Source organism: Ambystoma mexicanum, chromosome 4p (genome assembly GCF_040938575.1).
Source record: "Ambystoma mexicanum isolate Mex_15411 chromosome 4p, UKY_AmexF1_1, whole genome shotgun sequence".
NCBI classification, from domain to species: domain Eukaryota; kingdom Metazoa; phylum Chordata; class Amphibia; order Caudata; family Ambystomatidae; genus Ambystoma; species Ambystoma mexicanum.
In genome coordinates, this window is record NC_090927.1 from 1,144,949,354 (window position 1) to 1,144,968,715 (window position 19,362).

The window sequence follows — 19,362 nt, forward strand, 5'->3', positions numbered from 1 at the left end:
CCGTGTACTGATTAAAATGCCTTGCTCCTTGCCTTCAAGGATATGTGCGGGAGGGAACCGGGCATTTCTCTCTGGCTCTCCAGCGCAATGTTTCAACATGTCTTTAGTAACCTTGGACCATTGAAGCGGAATATCTTCAGCAAAGCAGTTTTGCATGAGGCAAAGTAGCAGCGTTAGAGAGAACAGAGAGAGAAAACAAAATGGTGATTCTAGTCATCTTAAAATGGCCACACTCTAGTTAAGCTAGTAACTATGTAATGACAAATGAGCATATATTCTTAACACTTTAAATGAGGCGGTTGGTCTTCGGCCAACCAATTATCCTGCATTGCCCTCCATTCGAGGGGTGTCTAATTTTCTAGACTGACAACAGCATCGACGGTGTCGACACAGGCCTCGAGGGCGGAGCCCCGAGCGTGTTCCCCGACAGCCTGGGTGCCGATGGCATTGACGACTTCTTCGGAGGCGGTGCCTCGAAAGAGTCCGTCGATGACCTCGGCGTCAACGTCTTCCTCGAAGATACCACAGGTGCACACGGTCTCGAGCGCGTCGAGGACCGGGACCTAGAACAGGCATGAAGAAAACGATTCCCCTTGTCCGAGCGGGACCTTTCCTGCAAATTGTGCCGAGCACCCGAGCCCGAAGGCGTGCGAACGGTGTCTCTTGACCTACCCCACTCGGAGGCGCGGACGGACCAGTGCCCTGCGATTCGAGAATCGCTAACATTTTCTTCCTGAAGGAAGCTCATTCCTCCGGCGTCGCATGCTTGGTGGGATAAGCAACCCGCCGACGGGCGGAGTCCTCGGATGAGGACGGGGAAGGTGACCAATGATGGCACTTCCGGGAGTGCCTCGAAGAGGCAGGACTTACTCCGGGACCGAGACCCACTGGACTTCCGACGACGATGCAGAGAGTCGGCCCTCAAACTGTCCGTCGAAAGCCCTGCAGACCTCGCCTTCTGTGGCTTGGACAGCTTACCTACCAACAACTTCTTTTTGCGCTCCCGCAAGGCTTTGGACGTAAGCAACTGGCAGTCGACACAGTCATCCGTGTCATGGGCCTCCCCGAGGCACCAGAGGCAGGCGTTGTGCGAGTCTGTCACCGACATCTTGGACCCACAGTCCCCGCACTTCTTAAAGCCCGGACGCGGGGTGGAAGACGAGGTAGACATCTCACGAAGAATATACTTCACAAACGAACAGGTTCGAAGAACCGATAAATAAACTCCAAAGAGTCGAGGCGCGCCAAAATCTCCAAAGCGAACACGTTCGCAGAAAAAACAGAACTGAGGCTACAGGTGCCGTGCGTCCTACTTATAACATCCAGTGACGTCGGCCGTCGCAGGAGGTCCTCGAGGGCGGCGTATCGACATCATCGACGCAGGAGCCGAAAGATTTTCCGAAGCAGCACAGCTGTGGTGATTACTGTCATAGATATGGAATACGTTGCAGGACCCAATCCCCTCGAACAGGCGTTTTTCCAGCCTGCATACAGCATTAATTGTTCCATAAACACCCTTGAACTGTGATCACTTGTGCTTGTCTTACCTGTTTCTACCATGAGTTTCTCACACATAGTAGCTGAGGAAGGTGGTTGAGACGTATGGTCGAAAGGGGACTGTGGGCTATGAGTAGTCTAGTCACTATGATGAGTAACTTTAATTACTCATACGTCCCGTCCCCTTTCCTCCATTCTTGTGTGTGATTCCACCGAACAAGAACATAGGGCAGAGTGTCCTTTGCTCTGAACGCATGGGCGTGAATCCCCTCAGGAATTGGTTTGCCCATGGCTGTATACGCCTCCGAAATGGCCTGTACCATCCAATGGGTGATGAAGCCTTGGAAGCCTGAGAGAAAGGGATGGAGCCCCCAAAGTCACAAACAATGCCTCAGACTTCCTGAAGGACTTTGTCCGAGAGAAGTAAAACTTGAGGACCTTTTAGAGGTCTAAGGAATGTAGGACTCTCTCTCTGGCTCTGACTGTGGGTTCTGGAAGAACACCAACAGGCAGATCTCTTGATTCAGATGAAATGGAGAGAACCCCTTGAGCAAGATGTTTGGCGAGTGCGCAAGATGACCTTAACGATGTGAAACATGGTGAAGGGGTCACACAAAGAAAACGCCGGCAGCTCACTAACCCTGCAAGCAGAGGTGGTAGCTACCAGTAAAACTGTCTTTAGTGTTACTAAGCGGATGTCCACAGAGGCCATCAGCTTGAGAGGCTTGCGCTGCAAACCTGCAAGACCCACATTGAGGTCCCAAACAGGGTGCAGCCTATGCACTGGGGGAAAAAGCCTAGACATCCCCTTAAGGTGGGACTTAACCGCCCCGTTGGCTGTCGAAAAACACATGCTCAGGGGAATTCTTGTAAGCCCCAATGGCCACCTGAACGGCAAGTATCCACCTGAACTCCAGAAATAACCAGGTATGCTGAAAAAGCCAGTATGACATCCAGCAGGCAGGTGACAGGATCCAGACCCTAGTCACAAGCCAGATGGCAGAACCTAATCCATTTGCTCTTATACTGGGACCGAGTCGAGGGCCTGTTGAATGATGTCCCAGTTGTCATCCGAAAATTGAGCAGGCTGAAGCCTCCGCTGGTCAAGTACCAGGCCGCCAGCACCAACTTGCTCGGGCCCGGATGTTCCACTCAGGAAGCCCGTGCTGGAGATTGGAAGGTGGACGGGACCCTGGGAGCACAACTGCAACAGATCCAAAAAACAGGGTCTCGAAGGCCAATGGGGGGCAATCAGGATGAGGATGCAGCCCACCGAAGCCCAGAACTTGCAGAATGGTCTGCTGGAGCAGAGGGGGGTGGGGGGCCATGCCAACAGAGCTGGAAGGTGTTTCCCAGTGACCCCCCCGACCACATCCTGCCCACGAAGCAAACTGGGGGCACTTGGAATTCCGGGGAGATGCAAACAAGTCCAAGTCTGAACCCCCCAGCACTGCAACAGGGACAACAAGGACTCAGTGTGCAACTCCCACTTGTAGGTGTTGAACCCCAAGCAACTTAGTTGGTCAGCTTCTGCATTGCTGTCCCCGTAAAATGGATTGCGGAAATCCAAACCCATTCCGACAGGGCCCATTCCCAGATCCATACCACCGCCAGACAAAGGAGGGGGGAATGGGTGCCACCTGCTTGTTCAGGTAAAACATTGTAGTAGAGTTGTCCGTCCTGATAGAACAGACCTCTCTCTGATGAGGGGCAGTAATGCCTTGAGGGCCAGGTGCAATGCCCCGGGCTTGAGCAGATTGATATGCAGGAGGGCTTCCATCCTGGACCATTCACCATGAATCACGTAGTCCTCCAGAGTAGACCCCCATCCCGAAAGAGAGGAGTCTGTCATAACCACGAGGGTAGGCTCCGGTCAAGTAATGGGCGCTCCTAATGAAACAATGCCATCCAGCCTCCACCAGGAGCAGGGTTATTGGGATCCTGTCCGACTGAGACCTCGTCTCCTGATCCCAAATGGCCGCCAGGTGGAGCTGGAGGCACCTCATCTTGAGGCGAGCGTGCTGTACAGTGAACATGCAGGAGGTCATCAGGCCCAGAAGGTGCTGGAACCACCATGCCGAGGTGGCCAGAAAATGCACTACCACCTTGCGAAGGGAGAGGATACTCTCGGGGGAACAACTGCTTAACAGCCGTGTTCCAAAGCACCCCTAGGAAGACCAGATCCTGAGAGGGGCACAACTGTGACTTCCTCTGGTTGAGGGAGAACCCCAGCTGATGAAGATTATCCACCAATCTCTGACAGCAGTGCACCACCCCTTCGGGTGACTCCGCCCTCACCAGCTAGCCATCCAAATAAGGGTATAGATGATGTCCCTCCAGGGGAGGAGACCCGCCACTGCGTTCATCAACTTCATGTAGACACAAGGGGTCATGCTAAGGCCAAAAGGCAGCCCTTTGTACTAAAAATGGGATGAAAATCGTGAACCGCAGAAACATTTGATACGGCTGGTAGATGTGGACATGCAGGTATGCATCCTTGAGGTCCAGGGAACACATCCAGCCCCCTGCACACAGAGACTCTGCTATGTGCGCAGGAGTAATCATCATGAAGCGTTCTATTGGTTTATACAGATTAAGGTCCAGGACAACCCTAAGGCCAGCCTGGTTGCTCTTGGGTACCACGAAAGTCTTGGAGTAGAACCTGGAGTCCCTGCCTGATTGTGGAACCGGTTCTATTGCCTGCATCTCTAAAAGAGAAAGGACCTCCTGTAAAAGAGCCCGGGAACCGATCTGACGAAGAGGAGGAGAGGATGGTAGAGGGAAAGGAAGAAGGGGACTGAAGCCCATGGAGATCACAGATAGGACCCACAGATTGTTGAAAAGACTAACAGGTGCCCTGGAAAAGAGCCAGACAGCCCCCCACTGGAGAGTTGTGTTACCTGACATTGAAGTCACTGTTTTTCCGCATCAGAGGTGGGGAGCAGAAAAACCCATGCAAAGTCCTCTGCTGCTTCCTCCTTTTGTCGCTGGGCGACCTGTCAGGCCTACGTATACCGTTGTCCTGGAACCCCTTGAAGCCGGTGAAGCAAGGGATTTGAATTCAGTCCTGCCCCGAGACTCAGGGAAGGACTTCTGCCCTGGCTTTGTCAGGATGGCTAAGGACTTGGCGGTTGGAGTGGAGGTTTTCTTCTTTGTCAACTCGTCATCCATTGATGAATGAAAGAAGTCCATGCCCTTGAAGGGCAGATCCAGGATCTGCTCTTGCACGACAGATGAAAACTTTGTGGCATGCATCCACGTCGTCCTTCTCATCTTGACACAAAGGCACAGCCTTCGGCAGGCTATTTCGATGTGGTAGACCAAAGACTCCACAAGGTCCTGCGCAATGGCCCGGGCATCCGAAAGACCAGCCTTGACGGAGGCTTGTCTTTCCAAAGGGAGTTTGGGCAGAAATTCCCTGAGCTCCCGCCACAGCTTCTGGTTAGCCGGGTCCAAGAGAGTGTTGCTGTTGGCTTGCGCAGATGTAGTCATGAAATGGCATAAAAGCGTTTGCCTAAAGACCCGAGGACCTTGTCCTTCTTGGAAAGACAGCTGAAGGTGGTGCCCGTGCAGGGAGACGAAGATGATCGTTTAGAATATAATGAGGCTGCAGCCACCACTGAAGAATGCGGCTGCGGGTGGGAGGCCAGGAGAATTGGCTCCCCGTCTGTCAGTCTGAACCTGCTGTCCAGCTTCTTGTTCATCTGGGAGTTGGCCCTGGGATTCTCCCAGACCTTTCTCGCTACCTGAGGACCCAGAGGAGGGGGCCGGAGAGGCACCACCTGCGGGATCACCTCCTTCACTATATCCTTTAGGACCCTCAGCATCTGAGGGGAACGCTTGATGAGGAGGAAACGCTTGAATCGGCCCTCGGTAGACGCTATGTCCCTAGGGGCCTGGCCCTACATGGCACTGGGTCTCCGCTCCTTGTCAAAGCGCAGAGGCGTGTAGCCATAAGACTGCAATGGGTAGATGTACCCGCAGCAAGGAGACCATATGCCTGAACCATACAATCTGCTGCCGCTTCCAGAGGGAAGGGGACTCGGATCTTTCTGCAAAGCCCATTCAATGGGCGAGAGCACGGGCAGGCCCCAAGTTGAATCCAAGATGGCTGCCAGCCTAACATGCTCTGCCATGTGCCTCTCCACCATTTTCAAGCCTTGCACCATGCCATTGGCGGGACGGCACGAAGGCCCTGAGCTGCGAGAGGCGTCAGACATGGGAGGATACAGCTTGGGTCTTGCACCCGAAGTGGAAGCGTAGACCTCAGAGATAACTGGTGTGCGCTGAGCCCTGTGCCGGCTGGCCGGTAATCGTAACGCCCTGACTCACGACTGAGGAGCGATCTATGGTAGGCTGGACACCCTGGGCACCTGTGCCGGTAGCCATGCTGGGTCGTGCCGAGGACTGACTCTTGGAGGTGACACCTGATGACCCCCTCAGAAACCGGGGTCGAAGAAGAGGAGGAACTTGAACGCCCTTCTGAGGACGGCCTGGGAGCTGATAGCCTGGATGGCTTCAGGTCTTCGCCCGGAAGAGCCTCTGGGTCCCTTGGCTTGGAGCCAGTAGCCTTGGAAGCCTCGGGCCTGCCAGAACCTGAATCCGAGGGACCCTTGTGCGTGGGAATCCATGGAAAGGAGTAGCCACGCTGGGGAGCCGTGCTGAACAGAGGGCCTACCTTGTCCTGACAGATGAAGTCCTTAAGGTGGGGCGGAGGAGAAGTGTGGAAGAGCTCCCTCCACCTCGACAACTGACTCTGCAATGCCCTGTGAGCGAAAGCGCTGCAAGCCGAACACACGTCCCAGCGGTGGTCGGATCCCAGATACTCGAGACAGAGTGCATGGGGGTCCGAGGCCAGGAACGAGCAGTCGCATGGCAAATTTTGTGAATCCTCCAGCAGCTGACATGCGCCGGGGAGGTGAGGCACTGAAGGGATGTTAAATAAAATTGAACAAAAACCTGGAGCAATAGGAACATTAAAGTCTCTGCGCTAGCTGCCAGGTCCGACAAGTCTGTGCGTAAAAAGGGACTGAGGTGAGGCGCTAGAGGGTGGGGCCTCGGCAGGGCGTTTCCACACCAAAGGCTGCACCCTTGCGCGCTATACTAAATTTAAAGGGGAAGCTCAATTTATCGCTGCCAAAGGTTCTGGTACCATCTCCATTTTGGTGGATGACCACAAGGATGGAGGAAAGGGGATGGGACATATGAGTATGATGTGGCGTAAAAGATTCAAAATGCAGATTTTGCAGTTCAAGAGAATACAGAGACACTGCAGCAGCTTTAGATATTTTGCAAAGGCTTGACAGAGATAAGAACACAATGTTTGGCAAAGTTCTTCTCTGAAAGACATAGCTTGAGACCGAATGAGTCGTGGAATATCTTTTTAATGTGTGAAAGAGTTTCGTTAGTTTTAGCTTTGATTACATTTTTATATGAAATATTTAAGGCATAAGATTAACCATTGTGTTCATTGATGATTTTTAGGGAATTTGTTTAGGAAATTGTGTGATTTTAACATGTATATTGTTTACAGATGGTGAAAGGTCTTTAATAGGTCAATAAATAAAAAAAAATGCAACTATTTTTATGCAGTAGTCTTAAACTATATGTTGCATTTGAAATAAGCCAATATCACGAATTACGTTATGACACTAACTTGGCATTTGGTACTTTACCTTAAAGCCAGCCTGCTTTAGAAAATGTCCAAGTTTACTGGTAATTTCTTTAAATCGTTCGTGCTCCCAGCTCACCTATTAATGAAAGAGAAATTCTGAATGAATTATAAAAACACAATGTGGTTCATGAATGACACATTCAACCCGCAAAAAATAATTTAATAAAAAACCGTAACTTGTAATCATTTAAGTTACTGCAGCCTATTTGATAGCATTCTGCAAATGTACAACTCGATTGAAATTAGCCATCTTGTGGCCAAAATAAACACAACTTTAATTGGACAAAATGCAAATGTTTCACCCCAACCAATAAGCAGGCCAAAACTTAAGAAGAGTGGGGCACAGGACAAATCATTACGTTTGTTTCTTATTTAGCTCTATATGATGGGGTTGGTTATATTATGTCACTTGATACCCCTGTGGCCCTCCAACATAGACACCCTAAAATAACAAAGATATGCAAACGGCGGGGGGTTTGGGAGGAAATGTACATTGTCAGTCTTTTAGTTTGCATGGAATACAGAGAAGATCTTCATCCAAGAATACAGCCAAATGAGCCTAGTCCTCTCAAACAAATAACCAAGTAAATAATATGTGTTTGAGTGGCGTGATCTGTGTGCTTGCATTGGATAAACATAATGATCACTCCCAACCAAAAACAGGTTCCCCAGCACATAAATAATACCTAGACACCGATAGGTACTGTGGCGAGTCAGAAGCATCCCTTTCGGTGTACATGAGTTTTCCTTCCTCCACCACACTTCGCTGATGTTTTATATGCAGGTGTCCCCTTCTAAGAAAAGCTATCCCGAGCCTCCGATTTTTCTTGGTTCGAAATCAAATTCTCTTTGCACTTTCCATCAAGCTAGTTTCTGCAAGTAAGATGTCGGTCACCTTTTTTCTCGGAAATTTGATATAACCCCACCATCACTGCATCTGTAAAATCACTGAGGGGCATAATCACATGACTACACGTTGACATACATACAGCCACTAATGGTTACGTTTGGGACATACAGTCTCCTTTGATTAGGGGGCATCGTAACAACCACAACCTTTCACTGTCACAAGATTGTTAGCACCAATAGCTGGATTGGCAGATGTGCTCAACAAAGTTGCTTCCAATTTCCGTTTGGATTTGGAGGATTACTCATTCAAAAACTAAATACACTACTTCTGAATGTAGGATACTTGAGTTCATATGGTGGAAAGTAAAATCTAAACGGTACTTCAGCAAGATCTCGGTATAAGTGTTCAATGACTTTAAACACCTTGGACTTCAAGTCAGTCTGTGCTGAAATTGGTGAAGCCCTGGCATACAGTCATGCTGTACAGCAACAATCCCTACTTGGTTAAGCAACAAGGTCATTTTGGGAGTATTGCGGAGAGGGGAAGGGTTAATGTAACCAATGCTACAATTGCATAAAGCCAAAGTCTGGCCTTTTCTACTCTATAGCATGCAGCTGTGAGGTCTTAGCCAACAAGAAGCAAGCACAGTCTGCGGAGGAGCAGCTCTGAAGGATATTGCATCACCTGGCACCAAATAAACCAATATCTGTAATTTGTTTAGAATCGGGCATTCACGGTGCACATTTATGTGCTTTTGCCTTGTATTATATTGGCTGCAGTTATTAAAGTATGGTGTGGTGATACATCATTACCAGACTGAGGGGATTTCACCACCTCAGGCGACTACCCACTGTCAGTGGAACCTTTATTGGACAGGGTCCTCCAACTGACCCAAGAGCCAGACCAGCTATATTCCTAAGAGCATCAAGCAAGCGGTTGAAGTTTTTGATAAACTAAAGGTTATGTACTACCCAATGCTACAACATGTCATCATTATTAGCAATGTGGGAGAGCCTACAAAGAATGTGGACAAGGAACATCACCAGGCTACCCTCTGCCTCCTCTTCCCCTTCCCTCATCTCCGACTGTCTTTCTGCTATCCAGGAAGGGTGTGTCGCCAACGACCTCTGCCTTAATGCCAGTAAGACTGAGATTCTACTCATCGGCACACCCACTCCCTCCTTCCCTGCAGCTCTCTGGCCGGCCTCCCTTGGCCCTCTTCCTGCTCCTACCTGCAAGGCAAAAAACCCCGGGTTCATCTTCGACTCCACACACTCTTTCTCTCCTCACATCTCTGACGTCTCTAAGAAGTCACACTACCAGCTACTACACCTCAGAGGTATCCTTCCTTTCTTCTCCTTTCCCCAGAAGCTCACTGTCTCCAGAGCCCTGGTTCTCTCGAAGCTGGACTACTGTAACAGCCTCTATCTAAATCTTCCTGCCTCTACTCTCTGCCCTTTGCAACTCATACAGAACAGGACTGCGAGACTTGTCCTTGGCCTCAAGCCCAGGGACCGGATATCTCCAGGACTGAAATCACTACACTGGCTCCCAGTGGCTGTGAGGATTAAGTTCAAAACCCTCTGCATTGTCCACAAGGCTTTCTGGGGCCTTGGGCCAAAATACCTTCAACTTTCTCTTCCTAAATATCTTCCTTCTCGAGCTCTTCGCTCATCCACCTCCAACCACCTCAGGGTCAGCCGCTTCTACAAGCAACGAGTTGGGGGTAGGTCTCTCTCCGCAGCAGGGGCCTCCCTCTGGAACATCCTTCCTGCCTCCCTGAAACTTGAGGAGAACCATCTCTGGTTCCGGAAGCACCTCAAAACCTTCCTCTTTGCCTCCGCTTTCTCTCCCTCTCTCTCTCCCCTGCTAAAATCACTGAACCTGCACTGAATCTGCAACTGGGCCAATTACCCGTCTCGGTCCTTGGCCCAGCCACTCTTCCCTGCACTGCCTACCTGCACTACGAGACTGTCTGTTTCCTACAGCCCCTTCTCCCGGCACTTACCTTGCACTTGCCACCAGCTGGCCCTATTATTTATCTTGTATTCTACTAACCATGTACTGCACTTTCCCCTCTCCCCTTCCCCTTACACTTTTCCCATTCCCCTCTACCCTTGCAATTGCGCGATCTGAATGACACCTTGCCTAGTAGGATCGTTATCTGTCTCCCCTTGTTCCCCCCCCCCGCCTCGTCGCGCCTTGACACACTTGTGTATAGGCCCGTTACAAATGCCATATCATATCATTACAAGTAACTGGGACTAAATGCATTTGCAACACTATAATATGATATTAATACGAGAACCATGTGTGAGCATGTAATAAACAGAATAAAGGTCTCCCAATATGTGATGGTGTTGAAGCCTGTAAGTAGGTAGCCCACCTGGTTATTTCCTGTAATTTTTCATATATCAATCATAAGTATTTCCATTCAATCTTTTCCCCTTTTTTGAGAACCCTAATTTAAGGGGAGGTAAGGATGTGGATAGTAGGGGGAAGAGAGGGAAGGTATTGCATCAGGCTGTGTTGAATTTTGCATCACTGAAAAAAAAGATCAGTTACACCTTTCTTGGTATTCTGCATGCAATCACTTGTGATGTTAAACATCAGGGCAATGTGAAATAGCTATGAACAAGCTATTTTTGCCCATATGCACTAGTGATGGTTACAATGCATGCTGGGTTCTTGATGATATTTTTTGACTGTCTAAAAAGATTGAATCGGGATGCTTTTATGCCACGGGAAGATAGCTCAGGGGCAACGTGCTCGCCTTGGAAGCAAGACGACACGAGCAACACAGGTTCGATCCCCGTGTCCACGCTTAGAAACATCTGGGTATTAAGCGTGTAATAAATAACCTATTGTATCATATCACTAGCTGCACCCGGCGTATCATATGCCAGTCTAGCTTACTTGCTCGTTCTCGCACTGCGCTCTCTTTCTTTGATTCCCTCCCTCTCAGTAGGAAAGAGTTGTGTTGTCCAACACAAGTTTGCAAAAGCCGCCCCAGCGCTGGTGATAGCGCAACCAGAGAAAAAACACATCTTGAAAAAGAGTGGTGAAAGGAGTAGAGGGGGGGTGCTGTGTGTTTTTATAGTTAAAAGTAGAATTAGAGTAGCAGTGACAGAGGCATCACCAAGGTGGAGATCAGTCTGGCATTTAAATAGAAGAACAAGTTACTCTCTTACCTGGTAACGTTCTTTCGATGGGATGGTCCGACGACGTATTGCATATTTATGACAGTAATCACCACAGCTGTGCTGCTTCGGGAAATCTTTGGCGTATGCGTCCTGTGTCGATGACGTCGATAGGCCGCCCTCGAGGACCTCCTCCGACGGCCGACGTCACTGGATGTTATAAGTAGGACGCACGACGCCCGTAGCCTCAGTTGTATTTTTTTCCAAGAACGTGTGCCACCAGTCTTCTGCCAGTCTGACACACAAAGCCTTGCGGAAACGTAAGCTGCAATTGCATAAGAAATTCTGTAGCGGGGAAGGTAGGGAGGGAGCGATATGGAATACGTCGTCGGACCATCCCATCGAAAGAACGTTACCAGGTAAGAGAGTAACTTGTTCTTCGAGGGGATTGGGTCCCCCGACATATTCCATATCTATGACAGACTCCCAAAGCAGTACCAATGCAAGGAGGTGGGAAAAGAATTTAGAAAACTGAAATTTAGCATGCCCAATCAAATTGCGGCGTAAAGGACCGCCTTGCCAAAGGCCAGATCCTGCCCCTGGATGGAATCGAGGGAATAGTGACGTACAAAAGTATGTACCGAAGCCCAGGTGCATGCATCACAGATGTTTCGAATAGAAACACCCCTCTGCAGGGCAGTAGAGGCAGCCATACCCCTGGTAGAAAGGGCCCGTAAACTGACCGGTGGTTCCTTACCCGCCAAGTGGTAACACTCAGATAGCCAAAAAAATCCAGCGAGACAAAGTCTGTTTCATCACAGCCTGTCCCAAACGCTTTCCAGCGTAACCAATGAAGAGCTGATCGTCCACTCTGACCCGGGACATGAGTGAAATATAAAAGCTTAACGCTCTCCTTGGATCAAGTCTATGGAGTCTCTCCTCTTCCTAACCAGGATGTGGAGGAGGATAAAATGCCGGAAGAACAACCTTCTGGCCTAAATGAAATTCCGATACCACCTTCGGAAGAAAAGAAGGACGAACTCTAAGGACAACCCTGTCCTTATGAAACACAGTGAAGGGTGGCTTAACTGAAAGTGCCTGTAACTCACTCACTCTGCGAGCGGAAGTGACCACAACCAAAAATACAGTTTTAAGAGTTAACAGTCTCAAAGGGCATGTATGCAAAGGCTCAAACGGAGCACCCATCAGAAACTTGAGAACAAGGTTCAAATCCCAACTGTGCACCTGGAAAGGCGACGGAGGGAGCACATTGGTGAGCCCTTTCAGAAACTGAGAAATTAAAGGAATTTTAAAATAGGAACACTCTTCAGACGAGCGCTTAAATATGGACAGCGCCGCCAGGTAACCTTTAATGGTACCCACTTGAAGGCCCCTGTGGGCCAAAGAAAGCAAAAAAGACAGAACCATTGGAATTTCACATGCAAAAGGATCCACATTCTTAACCCTGCACCAGTCGCAGAACGTTCTCCAACGGCAACGGTACAAAGACTTTGTTGCGGGCCTTCTGGCCGAAAGCAACACCTCCATCACGTCTTCAGGGAGGTCCCAATCCTTATACCTCAACCTTTCAGAAACCAAGCGTGAAGGTTGAGGGACCTGACCTCTGGATGGAGAACCTGACCCCCCTCCCGTGAGAGCAGGTCGTCTCGGTAGGGAAGACGACGTGGAGGACAGATGGACAAGTCGAGAAGGTCCGGGTACCACGTCCTTCGGGCCCACGCCGGAGCAATGAGGATCATCCGGGAACCAAACCTCCGTAACCTCCGCAGTACTTGCGGGATGACGGGGACTGGAGCAAACGTGTACAGCAATGGGAATGACCACTCCAACACGAACGAGTCTCCTAAGGCTCCGTTTGGAGGGAATTCCCGTAAGCAGAACCTCTTGCACTTCCGGTTGACACTGGAGGCGAAGAGATCCACTTGAGGGGTCCCCCAAAGGGCAAAGATCTCCAGGAGAATCTCCTGAGCCAACTCTCACTCGTGAGAGATCGCGCTCTGCCTGCTCAGAGCGTCCACTGTCTCGTTTTCGTCTCCTGCCAGATGAACTGCCGAGATCGAAACCTCCTGCTGGATTGCCCAGAACCAGAGCTGCATCGCCTCCCTGCACAGAGGAAGTGACCCTACCCCACCCTTTTTGTTGAGGTAGTGCATGGCCACCGTGTTGTCCGCCAGGATCAGGACATTCTTTCCTCGCACAGTCGGCAGAAAAGCCTTCAGGGCTAGCCTGACGGCCCTCAGCTCCAACAGATTGATATGGAGTCTGGACTCCGACGGAGACCAACGACCGCTGTCAACTCGTTGGCATGAGCTCCCCATCCTGTGAGTGATGCGTCTGTCACGATCGTCACCTCCGGCCAGGGCAGCCAAAATGGAGCCCCCCTCATCAGATTGCCTTTGTCGGCACACCACAGAAGGTCCCGGGCGACCGAAGACGCCACCTGAACAGGGTCCGACATCCTGACGGAGGACTGAGACCACCAGAGCTTAAGTGCCCATTGCAAAGATCTCATCCGCAACCTGGCCTCTGGCACCAGAAGAATGCAGGATGCCATGAGGCCGAGCAGTCTCAAGAACTCTAACGCTGGGAGAGTCTGGGCAAGTCGAAACTTGTGCACCATCTGCTGAATGTGATGAGCCCTCACCTGGGGAGGAAAACACTGCCCCAGGGACGTGTCGAGCACCGCTCCGATGTACTGGAGCCTCTGAATAGGCATCAAATGGGACTTCTTTAAGTTGAGGGAGAAGCCCAGCTTGTGGAGGGAGTGGCAGGTGACTGAGAGATGATCCAGGACTTGCTCGGGAGAGCGCGCCCTGATCAACCAATCGTCCAGGTAGGGGTAGACGTGAATCCCCCCCTTTCCTGAGGTGCGCTGCCACCACTAACATGAGCTTGGTGAAGACCCTCAGGGCGGAGGTCAATCCGAACGGCAGGACCTGAAACTGAAAGTGCGAGTCACCAACCGCAAACCTCAGGTACTACTTGTGCTTCGGATGGATCGGCACATGAAAATAAGCGTCCTTGAGGTCGAGAGACACCAACCAGTCCTGAAGTTGAAGGGCCTGGGGGACTTGAGAAAGAGTAACCATCTTGAACTTGTCTTTCCTGAGGAGTTTGTTCAAACCGCGCAAGTCCATGATGGGTCTCAATCCGCCAACTTTCTTGGAAATCAAAAAATAAGGGGAATACCATCCCTTATTCCTCTCTGCTACAGGCACCAGTTCTATGGCGCCTTTCTCCAGCAGGGATTGAATTTCCTGCGCAAGGAGCGGATCCGAACTCTTCAAAGAGAGATTCCCCGGTGGATTGTCTTGAGGCCTCTGCCGGAAAGGAAGACAGTAGCAATGGGTTATGATCTCCAGAACCAACACATCTGGAGTAATGGGGCGCCACTCTGCAAGATGCTGCGCCAGCCTTCCCCCAACCGGCGAACCATGGGACATGGCCCCATGACTGAGCTGAAGCGGCTGTGGCGTTGCCTGAGGGCAAACAGGCAACAGCCTGAGCGGCCTTGGCACCTTGAGTACCCAGTTTACCACCTCTGGCACTCCTACGGTGGCCTCTTTGACTGGCAGCTCCTCTTGCTTCACCAAAGGATGAATAATAACGAAAGGAACCTCCCCTCCATTGCCGTCCCCTAGGACGAAAAGGCGGAGGTTGTCGAACTGCAGCGCCCAACGACTTTGCTGCAGCTTTTGAGGTCTGCAACCTCTCAAGGCTCTCGTCAGCCTTGCTGCCAAAAAGATGTTCCCCGTCAAAGGGCATGTTGAGGAGCCGGGCCTGCTCATCAGGAGCAAACCCTGACTTCCGCAACCACGCAAACCTGCGTATCACGGTGCTCGCCACTTTTGACCAGCTGACGCAATCTGCCATGTCCAAACCCGACTGAACGGCCTCACACATGGCATCCTTGCCATCCTGAACCATGGCAAGGAAACCATCCCATTCATCCCCTTCGGGAATATGTTCAGCCGCCAAGGAAACAGTTCTGCAGAGTGTGCGTGAAACGAGATAAGGCACAAAATGGAGTTGGCCGCCTGAAGCGCCATACCCCCTGCGGAAAACACTTTCTTCACCCAGTCGTCAAAACGCTTGTCGTCCCTATCAGGAGGGATGGTAGGGTACGATGCCTGCTTTGCCATGGCCGTAGCCGCCTGCACCACCAAACTCTCCGGAGTAGGGTGCTTGGACAAGTAGCAGGGGTTACTACTGGCTGGGTGGTATTTTCGCAGAAAAGACTTGCTCACTGCCGGGAGACACTCCGGAGCAGTCCAAGCCGCCGCCACCCTCCTCTGTAGAGCCATATGAAACGGCTGTACCGGGTCAGTTGGTGGACCAATGTCGAGGATATCCGTAAGGTAATCCTGAACAAACTCCCCTGGGGGAGCAGACCATCCTAAGTACTCGGTGACCCGTGACATAAAGCACCGGTACGAAGAATCGGCATGAGTGAAAGGCTCAGGCCTACAAAACTCCAGCTCCGGAGAGGTGTCCAGCCCACTAGCATCATGCAGGGACTACCTCAGGTCCTCAAACTGGCTATGGCCTGAGAGAATCTCGTCAGGCACCGTGTCAGGCACCATGCCATCATCAGAGCCCTCATCCACCTCTGAAATGAACTCCAGATGGCGGTAAGAAGGCACAGAACTGGAACCAAAGCCATGCTTCACCTTGGCCAGAGCCTTTCTAGGTGGTTCCCCCGAGCCACAGGGTACCCCCGTCGACACAGCCCCGAAAGGCATCTAGGGCGTCGAGTGAATCTGCACCGGCATCGAGAGAATCGGCGTCGACGACAGACGCGGCACCGAGAGCATCGACACAGGCCTCGAAGGCAGAGTCCCGAGCGTGTCCCTCGACATCCTGGGCGCCGAAGGCGCTGACGACTTCCTCAGAAGTGGAGCCTCGAGAGAGTCCGTCGACGACCTCAGCGCTACGGGTGTCGATGTCTTCCTTGAAGACTACACAGGTTCACGCGGTCTTGAGCGCGTCGAGGACCGGGACCTGGACCGGGCATGCCGAGAATGATTCCCCTTGTCCGAGTGGGATCTTTCCCGCGAATCGTGACGACCCCCCGAGCCCGAAGGCGTGCGAGCGGGGTCTCTCGGCTGATCACGACCGAGCCCACTCGGAGGCATGGACAGACCAGTGCCCTGCGATTCGAGAATCGCCAACATTTTCTTCCCGAAGGAAGCCCATTCCTCCGGTGTCGCATGCTTGGTGGGGTAAGCGACCCGCCGACGGGCAGAGTCCTCGGATGAGGACGGGGAAGGCGAACGATGACGGCGCTTCCGGGAGTGCCTCGAAGAGGCAGAGGAGTGGCGAGACCGACTCCGGGACCGAGACCCACTGGACTTCCGACAACGACGCGGAGAGTCGCCCCTCGAGTCCTCCGTCGAAAGCCCCGCAGACCTCGACTTCCGGAGCTTGGACACCTTACCCACCGATAACAACTTCTTGCGCTCCCACAAGGATTTCGACGTGAGCGACTGGCAGTCGACACAGTCATCCGTGTCATGGGCCTCCCCGAGGCACCAGAGGCAGGCGTCGTGCAAGTCTGTGACCGACATCTTGGACCCACATTCCCCGCACTTCTTAAAGTGTGGAAGACGAGGTAGACAACTTCACGAAGAAATATTTCACAAACAGGTTCGAAGAACCGAGAAAGCAACAAAAACTCCAAAGATTCGAGGCGCGCTGAGATTCCTGAAGCGAACACGTTCACGGAAAAAACGGAACTGAGGCTACGGGCGTCATGCGTCCTACTTATAACATCCAGTGACATCGGCCGTCGGAGGAGGTCCTCGAGGGCGGCATATCAACGTCATCGACGCAGGACGCAGACGCTGAAGATTTTCCGAAGCAGCACAGCTGTGGTGATTACTGACATGGATGTGAGTATCTGTGTGCCCCCTCTGCCCCCCGTGAGTATCTGTGTGCCCCCTCTGCCCCCCGTGAGTATCTGTGTGCCCCTCCTGCCCCCCCGTGAGTATCTGTGTGCCCCCCCTGCCCCCCGTGAGTATCTGTGTGCCCCCTCTGCCCCCCGTGAGTATCTGTGTGCCCCCTCTGCCCCTGCGAGTATCTGTGTGCCCCTCCTGCCCCCCGCGAGTATCTGTGTGCCCCTCCTGCCCCCCGTGAGTATCTGTGTGCCCCCCTGCCCCCGTGAGTATCTGTGTGCCCCCTCTGCCCCCGTGAGTATCTGTGTGTCCCCCCCTGCCCCCCGTGAGTATCTGTGTGCCCCCTCTGCCCCCCCGTGAGTATCTGTGTGCCCCTCCTGCCCCCCCTGCCCCCGTGAGTATCTGTGTGCCTCCTCTGCCCCCCGTGAGTATCTGTGTGCCCCCTCTGCCCCCTGTGAGTCTCTGTGTGCCCCCCCTGCCCCCCGTGAGTCTGTGTGCCCCCTCTGCCCCCCGTGAGTATCTGTGTGCCCCTCCTGCCCCCCCTGCCCCCCCCGTGAGTATCTGTGTGCCCCCCCGCCCTCCCCTGCCCCCCGTGAGTATCTGTGTGCCCCCCTACCCCCCGTGACTATCTGTGTGCCTCCCCCTTCCCCCCCTGCCCCCCGTGAGTATCTGTGTGCCCCTCCTGGCCCCCGTGAGTGTCTGTTTGCCCCCCCTGAGATTCTGTTTGCCCCCCCGTGAGTATCTGTGTGCCCTCACCCTGCTTGCCCCCCCTCTTGCTCTGCGCTCCACCCCCCCTCCTCATTTCCATCCTCTTATCTTCCCTTCTACTCCCCCCTCCTTTTCTCCCCCTCCTAGATTTCCCCCTCCTAGCACTTACTCCTATCATCTGTTCCGTGACTCTTGATAGCAGCTTGTCTGTCTCCCCCCTTTTGTTCTCCCCCTCCCCACTCCCCCTACTTTTCAATTTGTCACTGACTTTTTGCTCAGTAGCGTGTCTTGTTCTCCTTCCCCCCTCCGTCCACTTGCCCCCCCTCCCAACCCGCCTCTTGTTACCACCTGCACTGCGTAAATTGTCGTCAGACTTAGTAATGTTACTGCTTGCTCTGTTTTCCTTCCTTTCCATCACCTCTTGCCTTACTTGTTCTATGCACTTGCACTATCAGAAATGTCGACAGGCCTATTATGATAGTTATTTTCACATTCTGTATTGTTTCAAGGACTTTTGCTGAATGTAACTGTATTTTTCCTATGTCCCCTCCCTCCTTGAAGCGCTTTGAAACACATTGTGTATAGGCGCTATATAAATAAACTATCATATCATATCATATATCATATGGAATACGTCGGAGGACCCAATCCCCTCGAAGAACGAGTTACTTACCCGTGGTAACATTCTTTCGACTAAATGTTCCCCTAATGTATTCCTCATCTTTGATATATCAAAGTCTGCTTGCAGCTTGCTTTGAGTTGTATTTCCAAGGAGTCGGGCGCTGTGCAGTTTTGTGGCCCTCGACGGCCTCTGTCCTATCTTCAGTTGTAATGTCAACTCTGGTATGAACAGCCCACGTGGCGACCATTGCCTCAGTTCAGGTTTTTTCTGTGCATGATCTGCCAAGGATAGAGACGAATCTGGTGTTGCGAGAGAGGAAGGTGTAAGGACACAAATTCTTGGCAAGTACTAGGGGAAGGATGGGAGGGGCGATGAAGAATGTATTGGAGGAACATCCAGTCGAAAGAAAGTTACCATGGGTAAGTAACTTGTTCTTTGAATGGATTGTGTCCTCCCACGTATTCCTCATCTTTGATACACTCACATAGCAGTCTGAATGAGGAGGTTGGTGCTAAGAATTTCTATTTATTAATGCTATGAAGAACAGCTTTGCCAAATTTGGACTCCTCGCCTGACAGAGTCTAGGCAGTAGAATCTGCTGAAGGTATGAAGGGACAACCAAGTAGCCGCCTTGCAGATGTCCTGCACGGGTATCCCTCTTTCCAGAGCCAAAGAAGCAGCCACTCCTCTAGTGGAATGTCCGGAGTAACCCACAAAAATCTGGTCACCCCGTGTGATAGTTGTCATCCTTGAAATATAGTAACTCAATGCCCTTCTTGGGTCTACCCGGTGAAGCCTCTCCTCTTTGGAAGGATGGGGTGGTGGATAAAAAGTCGGTAAAGCTATCTTTCGTGCCAGGTGGAACTCAGACACAACTTTACGAAGAAAAGATGAATGCACCCTCAACACTACTTTGTCCTTGAACAAGGTTATAAAAGGTGGTTTGGAAGACGAGG

At 51.7% G+C, this 19,362-nt stretch overlaps 1 protein-coding gene across 1 annotated transcript in view; it reads right to left on the reverse strand.

The window, feature by feature from the left end:
* Positions 1-19,362, reverse strand: part of HBS1L (HBS1 like translational GTPase) — a 1,647,668-nt gene that overhangs the window by 531,721 nt on the left and 1,096,585 nt on the right. Inside the window, exon 9 of the mRNA XM_069606737.1 lies at positions 7,173-7,247. Coding sequence (XP_069462838.1) covers positions 7,173-7,247 — 75 coding nt within the window. The remainder of the gene's footprint in view (positions 1-7,172; positions 7,248-19,362) is intronic.